The sequence below is a fragment of the Pygocentrus nattereri genome, chromosome 26 (genome assembly GCF_015220715.1).
Source record: "Pygocentrus nattereri isolate fPygNat1 chromosome 26, fPygNat1.pri, whole genome shotgun sequence".
In the NCBI taxonomy this organism is placed as follows: domain Eukaryota; kingdom Metazoa; phylum Chordata; class Actinopteri; order Characiformes; family Serrasalmidae; genus Pygocentrus; species Pygocentrus nattereri.
Window position 1 is genome coordinate 26677568 of NC_051236.1, and position 17433 is coordinate 26695000.

Here is a 17433-nt window from a genome sequence, read left to right on the forward strand (position 1 = left end):
TTTGGTGGAGGGGGGATTATGGTGTGGGGTTGTTTTTCAGGAGTTGGGCTTGGTCCCTTGATTCCAGTGAAAGGAGCTCTTAATGCTTCAGCAGACCAAGAGATTTTGTACAGTTTCGTGCTCCCACCTTTGTGGGAACAGTTTGGGGACGGCCCCTTCCTGATCCAACACGACTGCACACCAGTGCACAAAGCAAGGACCATAAAGACGTGAATGAGCAAGTTTGGTGTGGAAGAACTTGACTGGCCTGCACAGAGTCCTGACCTCAACCCGATAGAACACCTTTGGGATAAATTGGAGCGGAGACTGCGAGCCAGGCCTTCTCATCCAACATCAGTGTCTGACCTCACAAATGCACTTCTGGACGAATGGTCAAAAATTCCCATAAACACACTTATAAACCTTGTGGAAAGCCCTCCCAGAAAAGTTGAAGCTGTTATCATCATATTAAATCATAGTAAATCACATCATATTAAACCTTATTGTTTAAGAATGACTGCTGGGATAGGCTCCAGCACCCCCCCGTGACCCTGACGGAGAAGCGGCTTAGAAAATGGATGGATGGATGGATGGATGTTTAAGAATGGGATGTCACTCAAATTCATATGCGTGTGAAGGCAGACGAACAAATACTTTTGGAAATATAGTGTATATACATACACTCACTGGCCACATTATGTTCAATTGCTTGTTAAAACAAATAGCTAATCAGCCAATCACAGGGCTGCAACTCAGTGCATTTAGGCATGTAGAGGAGGTCAAGACAACTTGCTGAAGTGCAGACCGAGCATCAGAACGGGGAAGAAAGGGGATTTAAGTGACTTTGAACGTGGCGTGGTTGTTGGTGCCGGACGGGCTGGTCTGAGTATTTCAGAAACTGCTGATCTGTTGGGATTTTCACACACAACCATCTCTAGGGTTTACAGAGAACGGTCCGAAAAAGAGGAAATATCCAGTGAGCGGTCAGTTGTGTGGACGAAAACGCCTTGTTGATGTGAGAGGCCAGAGGAGAATGGGCAGACTGGTTCCAGATGATAGAAAGGCAACAGGAACTCTAATAACCAACCAAAATCTCTGAGGAACGTTTCCAACACCTTGTTGAAAGTGTGACACGAAGAATTAAGGCAGTTCTGAAGGCAAAAGGGGGTCCAACCTTTTACTAGCAAGTACCTAATAAAGTGGCTGGTGAATGTATAAATGTCTATGTAGTACTGTGCAAAACTCAGAGACCATCATTTATTTAAAATCTAGTGCCAGAAAAAAAAGTAGAAAACATATTTTAAACAAGAAATGTCTCTAAAATATATTTTTTTTATCTTTAGATTTGACCAGTATTTAGAGTGTATACCCTTTGCCTTTATTACAGCTTACCTTCTCCTCAGTAGACTTTCTTTCAGTTTGTCAAAAATTTTACAGGGATTTTTTTATACCTCCAAAGTTCTGTCTTAGAAGTTGGTTGCATTTTCTGCTCTCAATCTAAGTAATCCAAACACATCCAGTGATGCTGAGGTCTGGATCCTGGGGTGGTCCATTGTTCTCAGAACACCAGATTAATTTAATTTGCAAATTTTCTTCTTTTTTTGTCTATTTCCTTTTCTCAGTAAGGGCTTCATAATCAAGGGACTCATAGTGTTGAGATGTCTTCTCATGTTTTTTTTTTTTTTTTTTTAGATCTAAAAGTAAGAGTGAAGTTTCATTTTCTCCTCTCTCTCAAAGATGAAAGCTTTAAGCACTGTTTATCTGATGGTGACCATTTTGGTGGTCTTGCAGGTCTTGCATGGGTGTGCAGGGCCCCATTTTCTCTTCATCTTTTAATAATGTTTTGAACTCTAGTTATGGAAACACTGTTTTTCCCACTTATTTTTCTTTGTCTTGCTCTTTCCTTCTGCAAGTGGACTATCTTATATGTAATATCCCCAGAAATACCTCCTGTAAATAAGTACCTTGAACTTGCCTTTTTACTGGAAATTAAACAAATGAAGGATGGTCTCTGACTTATGTACTGTATGTATTATCTCCATCCAAAAAAAAAAAATATCCAAAATGGTAACTTTACAGGAAAAGGTAAAAACATTCTTTACTTTAAATGCAAGTCAGTCAGATTCAGTTCCCTCAAGTTCTGTTGTGTTTACCTTAGCATTCAAGAAAAAGTCATTAACTATTAATTCCTTTTAATTTGCATTCAAAATACTATGATTAGGAATCGGTTCTTTCTTCTCGCCTCCAAATGTCCAGAAATAACACTGAAAGGACCACCATAGACCCACTGCTGACCAGATATTAGAGTGGTGGACCACTGTCAGCACAGAAGTGGTACTGTGCCACCATGGCAGTGGCATATTAGTGCTGTTACACTGGTACTAGTGTATCAGATGCAGCAGCCTAAGGGGTGCATTACACGATGTAGCACAATGCTTATTATTATTCATGGTCCTGAAGATCAAAGAGGCAGTATACTTCATGTATTAACATGTGCAACACTGTAGGCCATATGCTTGTAAGCTGATACCGTGGGAGGTGGCTGAATGAAAAGAATGCAAGCACTTATGGAGGATTGATGTGCACATTAACAGTGAGCCATTGTGCAGTGAGTCCCAAAACGTAATCAGATGAAGAAGCACATATTACATAATGTCCACTAAGGCAGGCGTACGGTATATACATACCTTCAGTCTGTATCCTTTCCATGTAGAAGCAAGTCCTCCTTTTATACAATAGACAGGCTGAATGTACAGAAATAGAAGCAGGAACTGGGAGGAATGCAGTTATTGAAGCACCAAGTGCAATCAAGCAGAATGACCCTGTCAATTTTATCTAGTCCAAAAGATTTAAAAAAATAAATTAATCACTAGGTGCATGCAATGAACGACAGAAAGTAAAAGCTGTTGTGACGTTTTCATTTAAAACGGCCGGCGTATAACACACACTGTCTCATTTCCTGCATCTGCAGAGGAATCACACTTGAGTGAAATCTACCCACCACAATGGAATTCAGTAACGATCGCATCACTTAGACGATAAAATCATTTTGACAGTGTCATTATAACTCACTCTAAACCTACAGTGAAATATGAGGCAGGCATAAAGTCTGAGTCAAAAATGTCCAACATCAATAAAATATATTACATCAACACGGTTATTTCCAAAGTAAGGAAACTGAAGGACAACACTGTGTTGATCTATTAGCTGGGTCCCAATTCAGGGGCTGCATCCTTTGAAGGATGTGGTCTGCTTAGGCTTTGTAGACCCGCGACGGCTGAACCTCAATGAGACGGTCTGCTCTTTTAAAGTTCTTTAAAGACAGAGCCAGAAACTTTGATTTTAGTTTATTTTTTTCATTTATTAGAGCTGGAGATGCTTCTCTCTGCCCCTCGCACCCTAAATAAAATGAAACATTAACATAAGTTTTGCTTTAGACAGCATTGTCTTTTTTTATTTTTTACCATTTTTATTATTAGCTATTTGACTCAGTTTAAACCCAATAATCTCCTTTAAAAGTGTACTCTTTAGTCGATGTTTGCTCCTCTGCTGATTCCACCATGTTCTGAAATCCTTGCTGGCATGTAACGAACCTTGGTATGTGTTGGCTGGCAAAAGATTCACCCGTTGGATCCTTCGATACCATGGAAAAGAAGGACACATTTGTTGTCCACATATGAAGGAGCCTTCGAAATGGGACAGCCTATGCTGCTGTGATGCAAAGGATGCAACCTCTGAATTTGGACACAGCTATTTTATGTTACAGTGCGTCCATGAATCCTTTGGTAAATCTATTTCAAACTACAACTAACTACCTAACTATACCTCAACCTAAACATAACGAAATATTATTGGAGTAGCCTGTTAGCCTTTCAACTATTAATGTTCAAATGTTCATAAATTATGAAAAGGCTCAAAAGTTGCAAGTAGCTCTCAGTACAAGCTACATGTGTGTCATCATTTTAATAAAAGAGGAATGCACACATGGACAGCACGATAATCCCTACATACACACATTTCAGAAGCTTCATTGACCCCTAACAGGACAGTGAAATCAGAATCAGCACCAATGAAAACAAACCTGTTCCTTCATTTGCGTTTACACTGAGCAAGACCTGGTGTCTGTTTTAACATGGCAACCCATGTCTGCTGAAGGAGCAAACAAGCAGTGCTGAATGCAAGCTGCAATTACAAAATCTGGGAAATTCCAGCACGGCGCTCAACTGTAATAACACACTCCAGATCATCAAACAAATATGACATATGCACCTTCATGCTTCAGGGAGCCTGTAAGGAGCTCAGTGTAGAAGGGAGTGGAGGGGGGGTTGTTGACAGAATGGTTCTAGTGGAGAAGAAAAGAAAGGGAAGACAAGGAGGAGAGTAATGAAGTACCATCAGGAATATTTCTGTTTCTAATGCCTCGATAACGGTCACCAGGAATTTACCGGACTGCTGCCATTGATGATAAAACATGCAGAGGCACAAAATCATGTAAGATAACACATCCAATCTTTTACAAACTTACAGAGGATTGTGAAATGAGGTTACATTCATTATGTGCAATGACTCATCTCAAGGAAATGACAACCTTTGGAGGTCAGACCTAAAATGTATTACAAATCCAAATTACAATCCAATTACAAAGAACATCCTAATGACAAAATATGAAGTCATCAGAAAGCCAGTTTCAACAGACAGAACCACACCTTAAATAAGTTGCAGTGCTTTTTTACTGACAAGAAAGTGGACAGTGTCACGAATGAGAGATGCCAGTAATGGCATTGCTTTTAGATTTGAGGTCTTGGAGCTGTTTACAGTCAGAACTATGAACAACATGCCCACAATCAAACAGAACTTTAAGCAAAATGTATAAAGATTTTTTAAATGAAAAAAAAATGCTTTCATTTCTAAACCTTGTAATTCATGATGAATGGACCAATAGATGTGGTCCAAAATTATTTGAAATAAAATGTTCTTACATTATCTCACAGTGAAAATAAGAACATTTTTCCATATCCAAACACGGATGGATTACTGACCAGGTCAGTGCCCAGGGGCCTCTGACTGCCAAGGGCCTTCGAGGCCCACAAGTAGGAGGTGGCTCAAAAACTGGGGACATATAATGATCAAGTAAAAGAAATAAAGGCCCCTCAGCCTATATGCTGCCACCTCCTGCAAGTATAAGTAACACAAAGAGCAAGCCCAATGCTATTTTAATCATGAAAATTCAACAAAATTAAAAGCCCCATTGTGCATGACATAAGAGGCTATTGCACATTACAGCTGCACTATGTAGGTTTTGGGGATTTAGAGACCTCTCTGGTGGAAATGTGTAATAACACACAACATTTTGTAATTTGCATTTCTTTTTTCAGTTTTTGATTTGTAACAAAACGCATTGTGTCACATCAGATGCGAAGACAGAGGAGTCAGAGAATTTCATGCCTAGACAGCCATAATGATATGAAAGTTCAAGATACAAATACTTTGAAATCTTCAGAGAGTGAAATAAGAGCTTCAAAAAAATCTTTTCATGGGGTGAAATAACTTCAGTACACAAACAGAAGTGAGTATTGATACCTTGGAGCATCATTTCAGTGTTGGATACCAACTGAGCTGAACTAATTAGCTGTCCTGAAATCTTTTTGTTTGCCACTTTCTAGTTAGTCCTTCAGCTACACTGGACTATTTCCCTTTGAGTTACTGCTGGTTTCTCTCACTTCAATCTTGAGTTCTATTCAGTTTAAAGGTGAGGTATGTGAAATTCTATCTGGAGAGAGTTGTTAGAACAGTGGTCTCCAACACTGGTTTTGGAAAGCTACCTTCAGAGTTTAGCTCCAATATGTATCTAATAAGCTGCCCCGCCCTTTACTGAGCGCTAATACATCTCATCTAGCCAATCAGGGACTTGGGAAGAGGTTGATTAGCTGAAGCAGGTGTGGCTCTGTGGGAAGTTACCTCTCTAGAATCAGGATAGGAGGCCACTATCTAGACTAAACAGCAGTCTTTAGCTGTATGGGTATGGTGTGGTGATTTTTTTCCATCATTCCCATCGCTAAGAAGGAACAATGAAGAACTTTATTAGTTAGTGCAATCAGTTTGACTCTATCCCTGTTCTTCATTTACAGGAATTCTACTTTTTATTATGCACTTTCAATATGTGACAATATGTGAGCTTATGGCAATTTTGGTATCTGTTTCTTGTTCAGTCCTGAACTGATGGCTCTGTGCTAGTTTCTATTGGTTTTGTTTTCATATTACCACCTCAAATTCCCAGGCTTATTGCATACTTAGGCTTATTACTTAGTAACTACATGGACCTCAATGCAAACTGGCTGAGCTGTTATTAGATATTATAGTTAGAATTGTTAAACAAAATTTTGGGTCCTGGCCACACTTTTACACTTAACTCAAATTGTCATTTTAGCTGGTTTTATGGTATACTGTTTTATCTAAAAGAGTGATCAATAACCATCTAACTCAGAAATCTACAAGTTTGTTCTAGAATTCTTACACAGCACAGCTTTAATTGAGAATGCACACATAAACAAAGGTGAAGTTAATTTTCAGGTTTACTTTTTTCTCCATTATATTTTGCTAGCTGTCAGAGTGTGTGGCTGGGGGCAGGGGAGGCTCTTCCAAAGAAGCTTGTGCCCAGAGGGGCCTTGTGAGGCCATGATCAGTCCCTGTTTAAAGATTGAAGATTTCAAAGATACAAGGTTTTGTTACCACTGCAAGAATATAAACCTCAACTTTTTACAGATTCAGAAACCTCTCTTTTTATCGCCTCTGTTCAGAAGCCAATGTTTCCTCTAGCCAGGCAATAGCCCAGCTTGTTCTGGTTGCCTATGACAGACATGAGCCCCACGTAGGCCTCGATGAGGATTGGCTGGTTCAGAACCAAAACTCCATTAGCCTTTCCTGGAACCGGATTCCGAGCATGGGCTTTCTGCGCTGCTGCGGTCAGCTGCTCTCTGAAGGTGTGGATCTAAGGGAAAAAAGAGGACACGTGGACATTAGGTCTCTGATATTTCTAGCCTGATGCCATTTCCTGTAATCTAAAGTAATATCAAGGAGATCAATGGAAACATGATATCAAGGAGTGTCATTTCCCAAAAGTACTTGGTCAGACCAGCCCTAATTTTGTGGGCTGGCACTCTGATGCCTGTCAAAACATTCTCACTATATGTATGTTTTCCTCTCGCTTCCCTCCTTCTGTCTCTCTCTCTCTCTCTCCTTCTCTCCCTCTCTCTCTCTCGTTCAACCTGCTGCTCACCTCTGTGGGTGTGGTGGAATGTGTGGAATGGGATTGGGGCCAGGAGCTTTGACACCCTGCCTCTTTAAATGAGCAGTTATGTGATCTGCGGGGTCACCTGCACAGGCCCCTGCATCCCACCCACTGTCATCATGAGCTGCTAAAGACGTGTGATCTCTTCAGGGCTTGCTGGCTTGTAGGGATGAGCAGCTGTCAGTTAGATTCTGTGCTGAAAGAGAAGCCTAAACGCTCTCTAGGTAGGACTATAGTAATGCCAGTGATGTCATTGGCTTTGTTATAAAAAAACTTTAAGTGCATATCACATCCAATTTTGTGACAGATACACTGTCAATCAAATGTTTGGGATAACATTTACTTTTAAAATGTTCAGAGTAATGTCAAGTTCAGTTAAAAATAAGACCAAATAATCTGGGTGCATTCTGCTTTAATAAAGTCTTACTTGATATAAAGAGCAGGTTTTAAGTAAAACTTTTCATTTGATGGTTCTCTTCTCTAAACTAGTGTGGATTAAAAAAGTTGTGAATTGTAAACAATTGCATAAAATGTGGTTTTGGGGAAACTTGAATGTGGTTAAGTGGATAAGTATAAGTGGTTGGAGGTGGTGGTGAAACATTATTGGTATAATATTACTGGTTAATATTAGTTTTCCATGCCTGTTGGTGTAGAGTAACAATCAAAAATCATGAGACATTTTAGAAATCTGCAAAAGGCACTAAACGACTACAGGGAAAAACAAGAATTTTTCATAGAGCTTTTAATACTACAAATGCTACTACAGGTCAAGGCTTCATTTTGGCCTTTTTTACTAATTAAGATAAAAAAAAGGAAAAATAATTATGACAAATAATTTTGACAAAATAAACCCCTTATGTTTACTGTCCCCTGACCTTTGCATATTTTAGTCTGACATTATTATAAGGTCAATATTACAAAGCACAAAAAAGTTCTCAGTGTTTCTACCTCAGAAAGCCATTAGCGGCCATTTCACTCGTGTACATTAGACTGTGTTTTGATTCTGCCAGCATATTTTTTTCCTGCTTTTCCAGTAATCGTTATTTTGGCAGCAGTTATACAGCAGCCTGCTCGCTTTGTCTGCTACTTTAAAATACCGTAGTGGTCAATTTGCTTTATAGGGACATTCCAGCAGCGGTGATGCAGTAGTCTCGGCTAATCTTATTTACTTCACAGAATGCCAAGAACAGAATAAAACAACAGCAAGAAAATAGCACAGATCAGCCTATAAATATGTTAAAAAGCTTTGGTCGACTGCACATATATGGAAAATGTGTTGCTAAAAAGATGAAGCGTAAACACTAGGGCAGTGATTAGGAAAGGGTGTGGTGCTGAAGATGGTTGGTTTTATGTTTTATTGCTCTTTTTGTTCACATTTGAAATTCAGTGCTTTACTTGCATAAAAAAACTCTGTTAATATTAAGCGTATAACCTATATCATCACCTACTGCAGAATAGTTATGGAATAAGTTATAATTAAAACTCATAAAAAATGAATCCTTCTGAGATTTAACACATATCCCAGTGTATTTTGCTTTTAAATTATTCTCTTTTGTAGCATGCAAAACTATTAGTTGTGGAATCCTAGCCTTTTGAATTTTAACTGAGATGTAATATGATGAATTAAAGGTTGAAGATTAAGTGTTTACTTGCTGATGAGGAGATAAAAGGAAGCAGATTTTGGTAAAGATCGGTAAAGATTCCTTAAAGATGACATACAGGCTGGTGCAGAAAGTCCACCCACACAAATGTTCTCACACTGCTACATACGTTGAGCAAGGCTGACTCATTCTGTTCATCAAAAGCAGCAGATGCTTTAACACTATCCCAGGAAGGGCCTCACATCAATGACTTGAGGCCTGAGATAGTCCATGTGGTTATGCATTGCTTAATGTCTGCGCACCTCACACATTCTGGCCAGCTTGTCGTTGATGTTTCGCACAGGGTGGTAGGTCAGTGTAGTGTAGGGATAGTCAACCGCCAAAGGGTTCCAACGAGATGTGAAAGAGGGCTCCCTGAGCCTGTCCCAGAACACTCGCACCCCCTCTCCCTCACGCCTGAAAAACAGAAACACACACACACACACACACACACACACACAGTAACAATCACCTTGTTAATCTTAGCCAAGAATACAGTTATTGAATGCCTTCTCACGCGGCATTGTCACAACACAACCCCCCCCCCCCCCCCCCCCCCCACACACACACACACACACACACACACACACACACACACACACACATGCATATACATAAATAGAACCACAAAAGAGGCCTGCCACGCACAAAATATAAATTGCAAAAGTATGGAGCCCCGCTGGTGACATCCTGTATAAATAAAAATAATACATGGTCACAACTTAGTAAGGCATGAGAATGAGATGATTACGTCTTGGCAACAAGTTAGTACGGTATGGTACGCAATCTCGTTCCCACGCCTTACTGCGTCATGGCCATGCATTAGGATTTAGTTCCCACGTGTTAATAAGGCGTGGCCATGCATTATTTTTATTTATACAGGATGTCCCCAGCAGGGCTCCATACAAAAGTCAGAGATCACCCTTCATTTATTTTGCAGTCAAAACAGCCATTAAGCAAGGTATGCATTTTGTTAGGGAAGCTTTTCTGAGGAGATTACATATTCTGGCCACCTCCGAGCCCCAGACTCCTGTATCACTGAATGTGTTTGGGCTTATGAGAAGCAGAAAATGCAAGTAACTTCTAAGCCTGAACTTTGAAAAATTGAAAGCCAGTTTTCTAAAAAGAATAAAAACCATAGTAAAGGCAAGAAAAAAATGTAGACAGATGTTATATCATTTTACTTAAGTTCTATTATTTTTGGTAAATATACAGTACTGTGCAAAAGTCTTAGGCACATAAGCACATTATTCAAAGCTGTTTATTTTGGCAATAAGTATGTTTTTCTTGAAGAAAGAAAAACTCATTTGAAGGACATATTATGATTCCAGATGTCTCTTCAATGCCTTAAATCATTGCTTAGATGTGTTAAATTCCATCAACTACATTTATCATCAAATTCCATCAGTTGATTTATTAGAATAAAGCATTGATTAGCCAAATCGTTAGATGTTAACCACAAATAATACTGGGACACCACAAGGAGAGGTTTAGAAATGAGTAAACAAGCACAATGACATACATAAAGGAACTACTTCCAATCTACTGAATTAATATTGCTTGTATTCATTCTAATATTAAACAAATGAAGAGTATCTAACATTTTAAAAGTACTGTATATTTTTATTCTTAAAATAAGAAGAATAGTATGCTGCCTGTTTTGTCTACTTTGCTGCCAACTAGATATCTGACACTGCTGTGTTGTGTTATTTGCTTAAAGCTTCTATAACAGCTTAGGTCTACTTAAACAGCAAGTGAATTGCCAGAGAAAAACATAGGCTTAGTTCTGTTTTCTGTATGATCTCATATAAACATAATATAATAAACAAACAAAGAGATGGGATGACGGTGTTTATTTAGTCAGATATTTAATGTGAAGCATTTTAAATCAAACTGTTCTTACGTAAACATGGTTGAGATTAAACTATTGTGGGTTTGAATTTGCCAGGCATGCATAAAAATGCAAAACATCCAAGTGCACATAATGAGGAGCGAGCGCGCAACACGTCCGCCAGCGTTTGACATCAGCCCGCATTATCTGCTCACTGATTTACACGCGCTGTCCGCAAATAGGTCAGCTTGACCTCTCGAACCCCGTCATTCCCTCCAACAAAGCTCCCTCACTGCCAAAACGGGCACCGTTCCTCTCTAGTGTGCCTCCTTTATGCGCGGGCCAATCTGATGTTTACTAAGCTTAAAGGCAATTCCCCATGTTCATCAGATTTGCTTTCACTCCCCATGCTTTTCTCTTTGCCATTTTAAGTAAATAGATTTTAATGAAACGCCTGGAGGCCACGTCTTTATTTTCCAGGCTGATGAAACCCCAGAAGACAAGTGAATGCCTGGCAGCAAACACTCAGCTTTAAAACCTCTTCACATTCAGGCTTTGAAATTACGCTGGCACCCTTCCATTTTCACAGGGATCTTTCACAATACACTATTTACATTTTGTCCATCGATCATACCTGGGGAAGGCACTGATTTCTGTAACCGTCTATAGGATGCACAGCAAGTCAGAAGAGCTTGCCCACTGTGCTTATGTACTACAGTTTATACTGTAGATGGACAGCATCTCTCAAAGGCTTAGTATGGTCTATCCAGGCCAAACAAATGTTGGGAAGCCTTTCAAATAATATTGCTCAGTCATGCTGGTTCATATGACGTTCTGTTTTCTTCTCAAGGGTTAAAACTCATCATCAGCATTAAACTGCAGATGTGGAAAATACTTGAGAACTTTGTTAGGATACTTTGCTACTTTTCTCAGGGCTGTAACTAGGACCAACATTTTATTAAGGTCCATTTTGTGAAAAAAAATGTCATACTTTGCATAATATAAATGAACACAGCGACTATGAGCTTTACACCAACTGCCAATTTCTAATCTGCCAGTTATAAACAATTCAATTTTTTTAGCCCATAATGTTTACATGCATTTTCCTTACATTTGTTCCAAACCTTTTTTTTCTATTACTGTAACATAACTCATTTGGCTTCAGTGGTAATTTGATTTATTTTATTAACTCACTACAGTTATCTATTTGGTGACGCTTTATTTTGAATGGTCCTTTTAGATGAAAATAACGCTCAGTCGACTCTCCGTAACATGTCAAAACATGAGCATTACGATTAGGCTTTGGGTTGAGTTAAGGTTAAGGTTAGGATTAGGGTTAGATTTTGGGTAAAGTGGGGTAAGGTTAGGTTTTGCGTAAGGAAGATAAAGGAACATCTACTAAATGTAAGTAATGTATCAACAGAACCTCTTCAAGATATTTACTTCAGTGCATTCAGATGCTTTACTTCACTGATACACTGTTGATGTGTTACTGATACCCTGTTAACAGTTTATTAAAAACCCAAGGACCGCTCCAAATAAAGTCTTACCATCTAGTTCCAGCAAAGGAGTGCATGTTGAAACCTACATACAAAACCAAATGACAGTATTATTTATTTATTTATTTTACACTAATTTTACTTCACATTTACCTTTTTACCTCTGTCTCTTGTTGTCTCTCATTTCTCAGTCTTCAGTGTTTACTGTAAGCGCACACATTTCAAAACGCGTCAAAAAGCCTGCCTCTGCCTCGCTGTAGCTAACAGGGATGACAGCAGACACTCATGCAGTTAATATGATGTCATCTACTAGTTGATTTTACTTCAAATGACATTACACCATCAATATGGTAGTTAACAGTGAACTTGTGCTTGTTCTAATAAGTTATATGTAGATAACACAAGTCTGAGTTACCATTTCATTCTGAGTCAGTCTACATAATAAACTCGCTTCTTTAACTACAACATTATGAGTAGTCTAAATAAAAACTACATTTTGGGGTTTGCATTTTACAAGCATGATCTATAATCTGCCCTCATAAACTGGCATATTTACAGTACTGTGTGAAAGTCTTAGGCACCCAAGACACATTTTCAAAATCTGTGTATTTGTGTAGTTTGTGTTTATTTGCTGAGAAAGGTGTTAATATTAGAATAAACAAAATGTATAGAATAATAATTAATAATGATTTATATTTATATATTATAGTGATTTTCTGGATGTGATTGTGTTTGTTTAACCATTTCCAAGCCTCTCCTCGAGGAAGCCCAGTATTATATGTAGTTAAAAAGCAGCTCCTGGTTTGACCAATCAGTGCCTCAGTAAATTGATGATATTAACAAGTCTCTGTGGCTTTTGGAAAAATATGAACCCAAGAAATTCTTGTTACTTTTTATCATTTTTATGTATATTTGAATTATGAATGTGACTTTATTCTAATGTATACTGTGATAAAGTCACTGCTGAGGTCAATTTTTAAAAATTTGCTTAGAAGCCTAAAACTTTCGCACAGTACTGTATATCATAGGTATATCATATATAAGCCTATAGTGTGTTTGTTGCATACCTGTACATGAAAGTCAAAGTCATTTTGAAAGCTAAGCATAATGGATAACTACAGCTGTTCTAAGGTCAGTTGAGAACAAATCACATTACTGCTGATTGAGTAGTCTTGAGGCCACTGACTCCACATTGAATCCCATGATTACATGAACTAAAACCATTTTTTAAAGATTTGTACTGTTCTCTATCTGTATTGACATCGAATACTTCATAGGTCATGACATTTTTCTTTTCTGAAACATTTGAAACACCTCATGGACATGGCTTGCAACTACCCCACTAGCTGGTCCACTTACAGCTCATTCACTCATCCACATTCAGCAGACTGAAGATTATGCACAAGGGGGCACCAATAGCACAAAAATAGTTCTGGTCTTCTGCATAAATGATGCTGCATGTCCTTGTTTATTTTTTTGTTACCACACATTTTATTCCTTATTTTTAAAAATATTCAAGCCTGTAAAATGAAACTAATCAGAACTATGCCAGTTTATTTGTGCAAGCACCAGTACTGTTCATTAGTTGCCAATAAGACTTTTTATGACTTCCTTTCAAGTATATCTTGGCTTCATACTTCAGGTTTAACTGGGTACTATTTGACACAGTACAGGACTTTTGCACAATTTCTCTTTTTCCACAATGTTAAAGTCCTACATTTTTCCAGTATGTACTTTTTCCCCAGATTTTTTCCTACTTCTGACATTTGTGTGGGTTTATAGTGTGGGGGCAGTCGTGGGCTGGAGGTTAGGGAACCAGCCTTGTGACCGGAAGGTCACTGGTTCGATCCCCAGAGCCGACAGCACATGACTGAGGTGTCCTTGAGCAAGACACCTGACCCCAAACTGCTCCCCGGGCGCTGCAGATTGGGCTGCCCACCGCTCACTGCCCCCTAGTGTGTGTGTGTTCACTAGACTGTATGTGGTGTTTCACTTCACGGATGGGTAAAATGCAGAGGTGAAATTTCCCCATTGTGGGATTAATAAGGGTCAATTAATCTTAATATAACTGCAATTTCAGTACATTTGGCCCCCAACACAAGCCCAGGATCAGTCCTGGGTGCATATTCAGGACAAGTCTGAAAATGCCCTTAGTGTTTGTTACTGCTCCTTCAAAACTTTTAAGATGTAAATAAGCTCTTTTCTGATTGGCCGTCCTATATTTTGCTTCATTCAAAAAGCAGTCCAGTCTAAAACATACCTTATAACTTCACTATGAATAGACAGGCCTAACTGCTGAAGGCACAATAGGTGGATATATGTGAACGAGCAGCTTTTTTTTCATGACATGGGCCCTTTAAAATGCTGAGGTATGTTGTGTGTTTTCTGTGGTGAAGCCTCTTCATTGATGATGAAAGCTGATGATGTCAGAGGTGGCAGTTTAACAGTACGATTTGTTCTTCCTCTGTCAACCCTTAGTTAGTTTCTCTGAAAAGTGAAATGCTTTCATTTCTCTTAAATTAGTGTGAAGTCATGACTGAATTTCCACAGAAAGAACCCAAACCTGCCTCAGACTGCACAGTCAAAGCATTATATGCAAATATTTCTATGCAAACGTCTCTTCTTTCCTAGAGACAGATAATCTTACCAGAACTGAAAGCTCCAGATCAGTCAGTCCTCTGCACTGCTCCTGGCAATAAAGTGATATTTTGGCAAGCAAAGTATATGTTTTATATGTGAAATTTGCTTCTCTGGTGAAGTTATCAGGCTATGGCAGTCAATGAGAGAGAAAAGAGATGTGTATGTACACCATGTGAGCAGAAGAGCTGCCTTTTTAACCCAGAGTGAAAGAGTCACTGTCTTCTCAATTTCAAGTCGGCGGCCAGTTGGTGGTAAAATATTTGATTCCACTTCATTTAGAAGCACCTAAATAAATCTATAGATGTTCATGACCAGAGTGAGGTTAAGGTTAGGGTTAGGCATTTACAATGGGCTATCTAAATAAAGTGAATGCAATCAGGGCAAGTGCACAGCTCTTGCTCTGATTGCATTCCTCACCCCATTTTCATCCCCAGTTTGATAAGTTTATGCTTGCTTAAAAGCACAAACTGGTCCAGTTTGGCTTTTATCACATGATAACAGTGATATGAGAGCTTTGGAGTGCTTTATCGTAGCTGAAATACATTATATGTGCACATCCTCATTAAAAATAACAAGAGATTCAGTAAAAGGCTGGCATTAAGTCTTTAATGCTGGTTTAACATCTGCTTTTTATAATCCAAGTAATGAGGTCTGGACTTTGGGGTGGTCAGTCTATTCTTTTGAGAATTCCAGCAGATTCTTTGTTTTATTTGCAAATGTTTTTCTTTTTTCACTCTATTTGACAATGGTTCCTGACAGCTACACATTATTCAGACCCACATTGTCTTCCCATAGATTTTGGCAATGCTAAAGTAGGGACTATTCATTAAGCATCAGCTCCACTGCTGCACCAGCGCAAAACTAAAGAAGCCAGCTAGTTTTGGTTGATCACTTCCAATTGAGGTAAGAGAAAATTTGAAACGGACATGCTCATCAAGGCTAAATTCTGGCAGCTAGGCCCTCAGGTCTGCTCGTCCTCTCTCACAGACAGACTGAGCTCCAGGTAAAGTACTGCACAGTGTGGTGTTCTCACTAAAGAGTCAACAAGTTGTTCAGCCGCAGGCCTGTGTCAGCCCTATCTGCCATTCTCTCTCTCACCGATTCTGCTTTTCCTTCGTCTCCCTGTCACTCTGTTATTGCACATTTCCACCCAAATGCTGTGCTCTTGTTTCAGTTAATGGGTGTACAGCATCTGTCTCATTTTTCACTGTCATATGTTTCTCTCTAAAGCCATAACACACATGATGCATCAAAAGACATTATTTTTCAATCTTTTCTCTCTCTTTATATTAGCAATGCAACCTTATTTAATTGCTATGGTCAACAATTATCCGTGAAAAAGTCTGGCAAATACTTATGGCAGACCACTAACTTTTGTTCGAAACTTTTGTTAGGAACAAATTTGCTGCATTAATTCATGATGCAAAAAAGCTCTTTGCCTACCAAATATGTTTCAGTAGGATATGCATTAATATAAATTGTTGGCAAAAGGTGGATCTTTACTACAAAGTGCAGATCTGTAATAAAAGCGTCTGGCTAGTGTATGTAGTTTGCAGATATTATCCTAACATTTTTGTCATATTTAAAAACAAAATTGTCCAAAATGACCCATTTGAAATAACAAATACTGCCTTTTTTACCGTGTGACCATTTAATGATGACTGGACCAACAGAAACAGCCTAAATCACTAAATGGCCTCAACCACTCAGAAAAAAGTGATGTTACATTAAAATTAGGATATTTTTCCTTTCTTCTGTAAAATAACCGGATGTGACAGCTGTGAAATTTAAGTCACTTGACCTTAGAAGCAGCAGATGCATTTGTCTCACCTACGCAATGTTTAACAACAGATGTGTTCATTCATTTCTCACACTGTCACTGATAGGCAAGGCCTTGTTTTCAGTGTACACAGAAAGAAGCAATGCACATGCTGATAAATCAGCCTCTAAAGACACACATGAAGACAAACTCCCTTTTCCTGCACATGGCAGTCCGCTGGAGCGTGTTTGCCATGGGCGGAGAGCTGTGTGCACGGTGTGTGTAGCATGCGGAGGTGTGCTGTAGTCTAACAAAAACCACCACCCTGCAGAACACACCTTACAGGGGAGCATTTCCTGCCGGAGCAAACACACAGCCTGGGGCGATGCACAGAGCCTGACAGGAGCAGGCCACTGTTTCTCCTGCTGTTTACTCTAGAGCTTTCAGAGCATTTACAATAAGTGCTGAGGCCCGGCTGGCTCCACCCTGAGTAAGCCCCCGCACAGAGAGAGAAATGGGAGAAAGGTGAATTAAGGCCTGATGCAGAGAAAGGCCAGAAACAATTACTGCATACTTCACATTCAGGGGTGGGACATGAAAGGAAGGTTTCCAGTACAGAAACTAGATGTACACTAGCATTCAATAGTTCAGACTCACTTCTCTTATCAGGAGGTTTAGCTATTTACCACACGGTAATAACTAAAACAATGTAGATTGACCTACTGTAAACTATAATAACATGTAAACACCACAAAGTATTCTTACATGTCTTCTTCAATGTTTCAAGAATTCTGGGA

The 17433-nt window shown here is 39.1% G+C and overlaps 1 protein-coding gene across 2 annotated transcripts in view; it reads right to left on the bottom strand.

The window, feature by feature from the left end:
- Window positions 1–4568: 4568 nt before the first annotated feature.
- The window catches only part of tprg1 (tumor protein p63 regulated 1), a 35811-nt gene continuing 22946 nt past the window's right edge, over window positions 4569–17433 (bottom strand). For both annotated transcript variants that reach the window (XM_037534784.1, XM_037534785.1), the window contains 2 exons: window positions 9171–9324; window positions 4569–6967 (listed from right to left, as the gene is read on the bottom strand). In XM_037534784.1, the coding sequence (XP_037390681.1) occupies window positions 6773–6967; window positions 9171–9324 (349 nt within the window). In that variant the 3' untranslated portion in view covers window positions 4569–6772. The remainder of the gene's footprint in view (window positions 6968–9170; window positions 9325–17433) is intronic.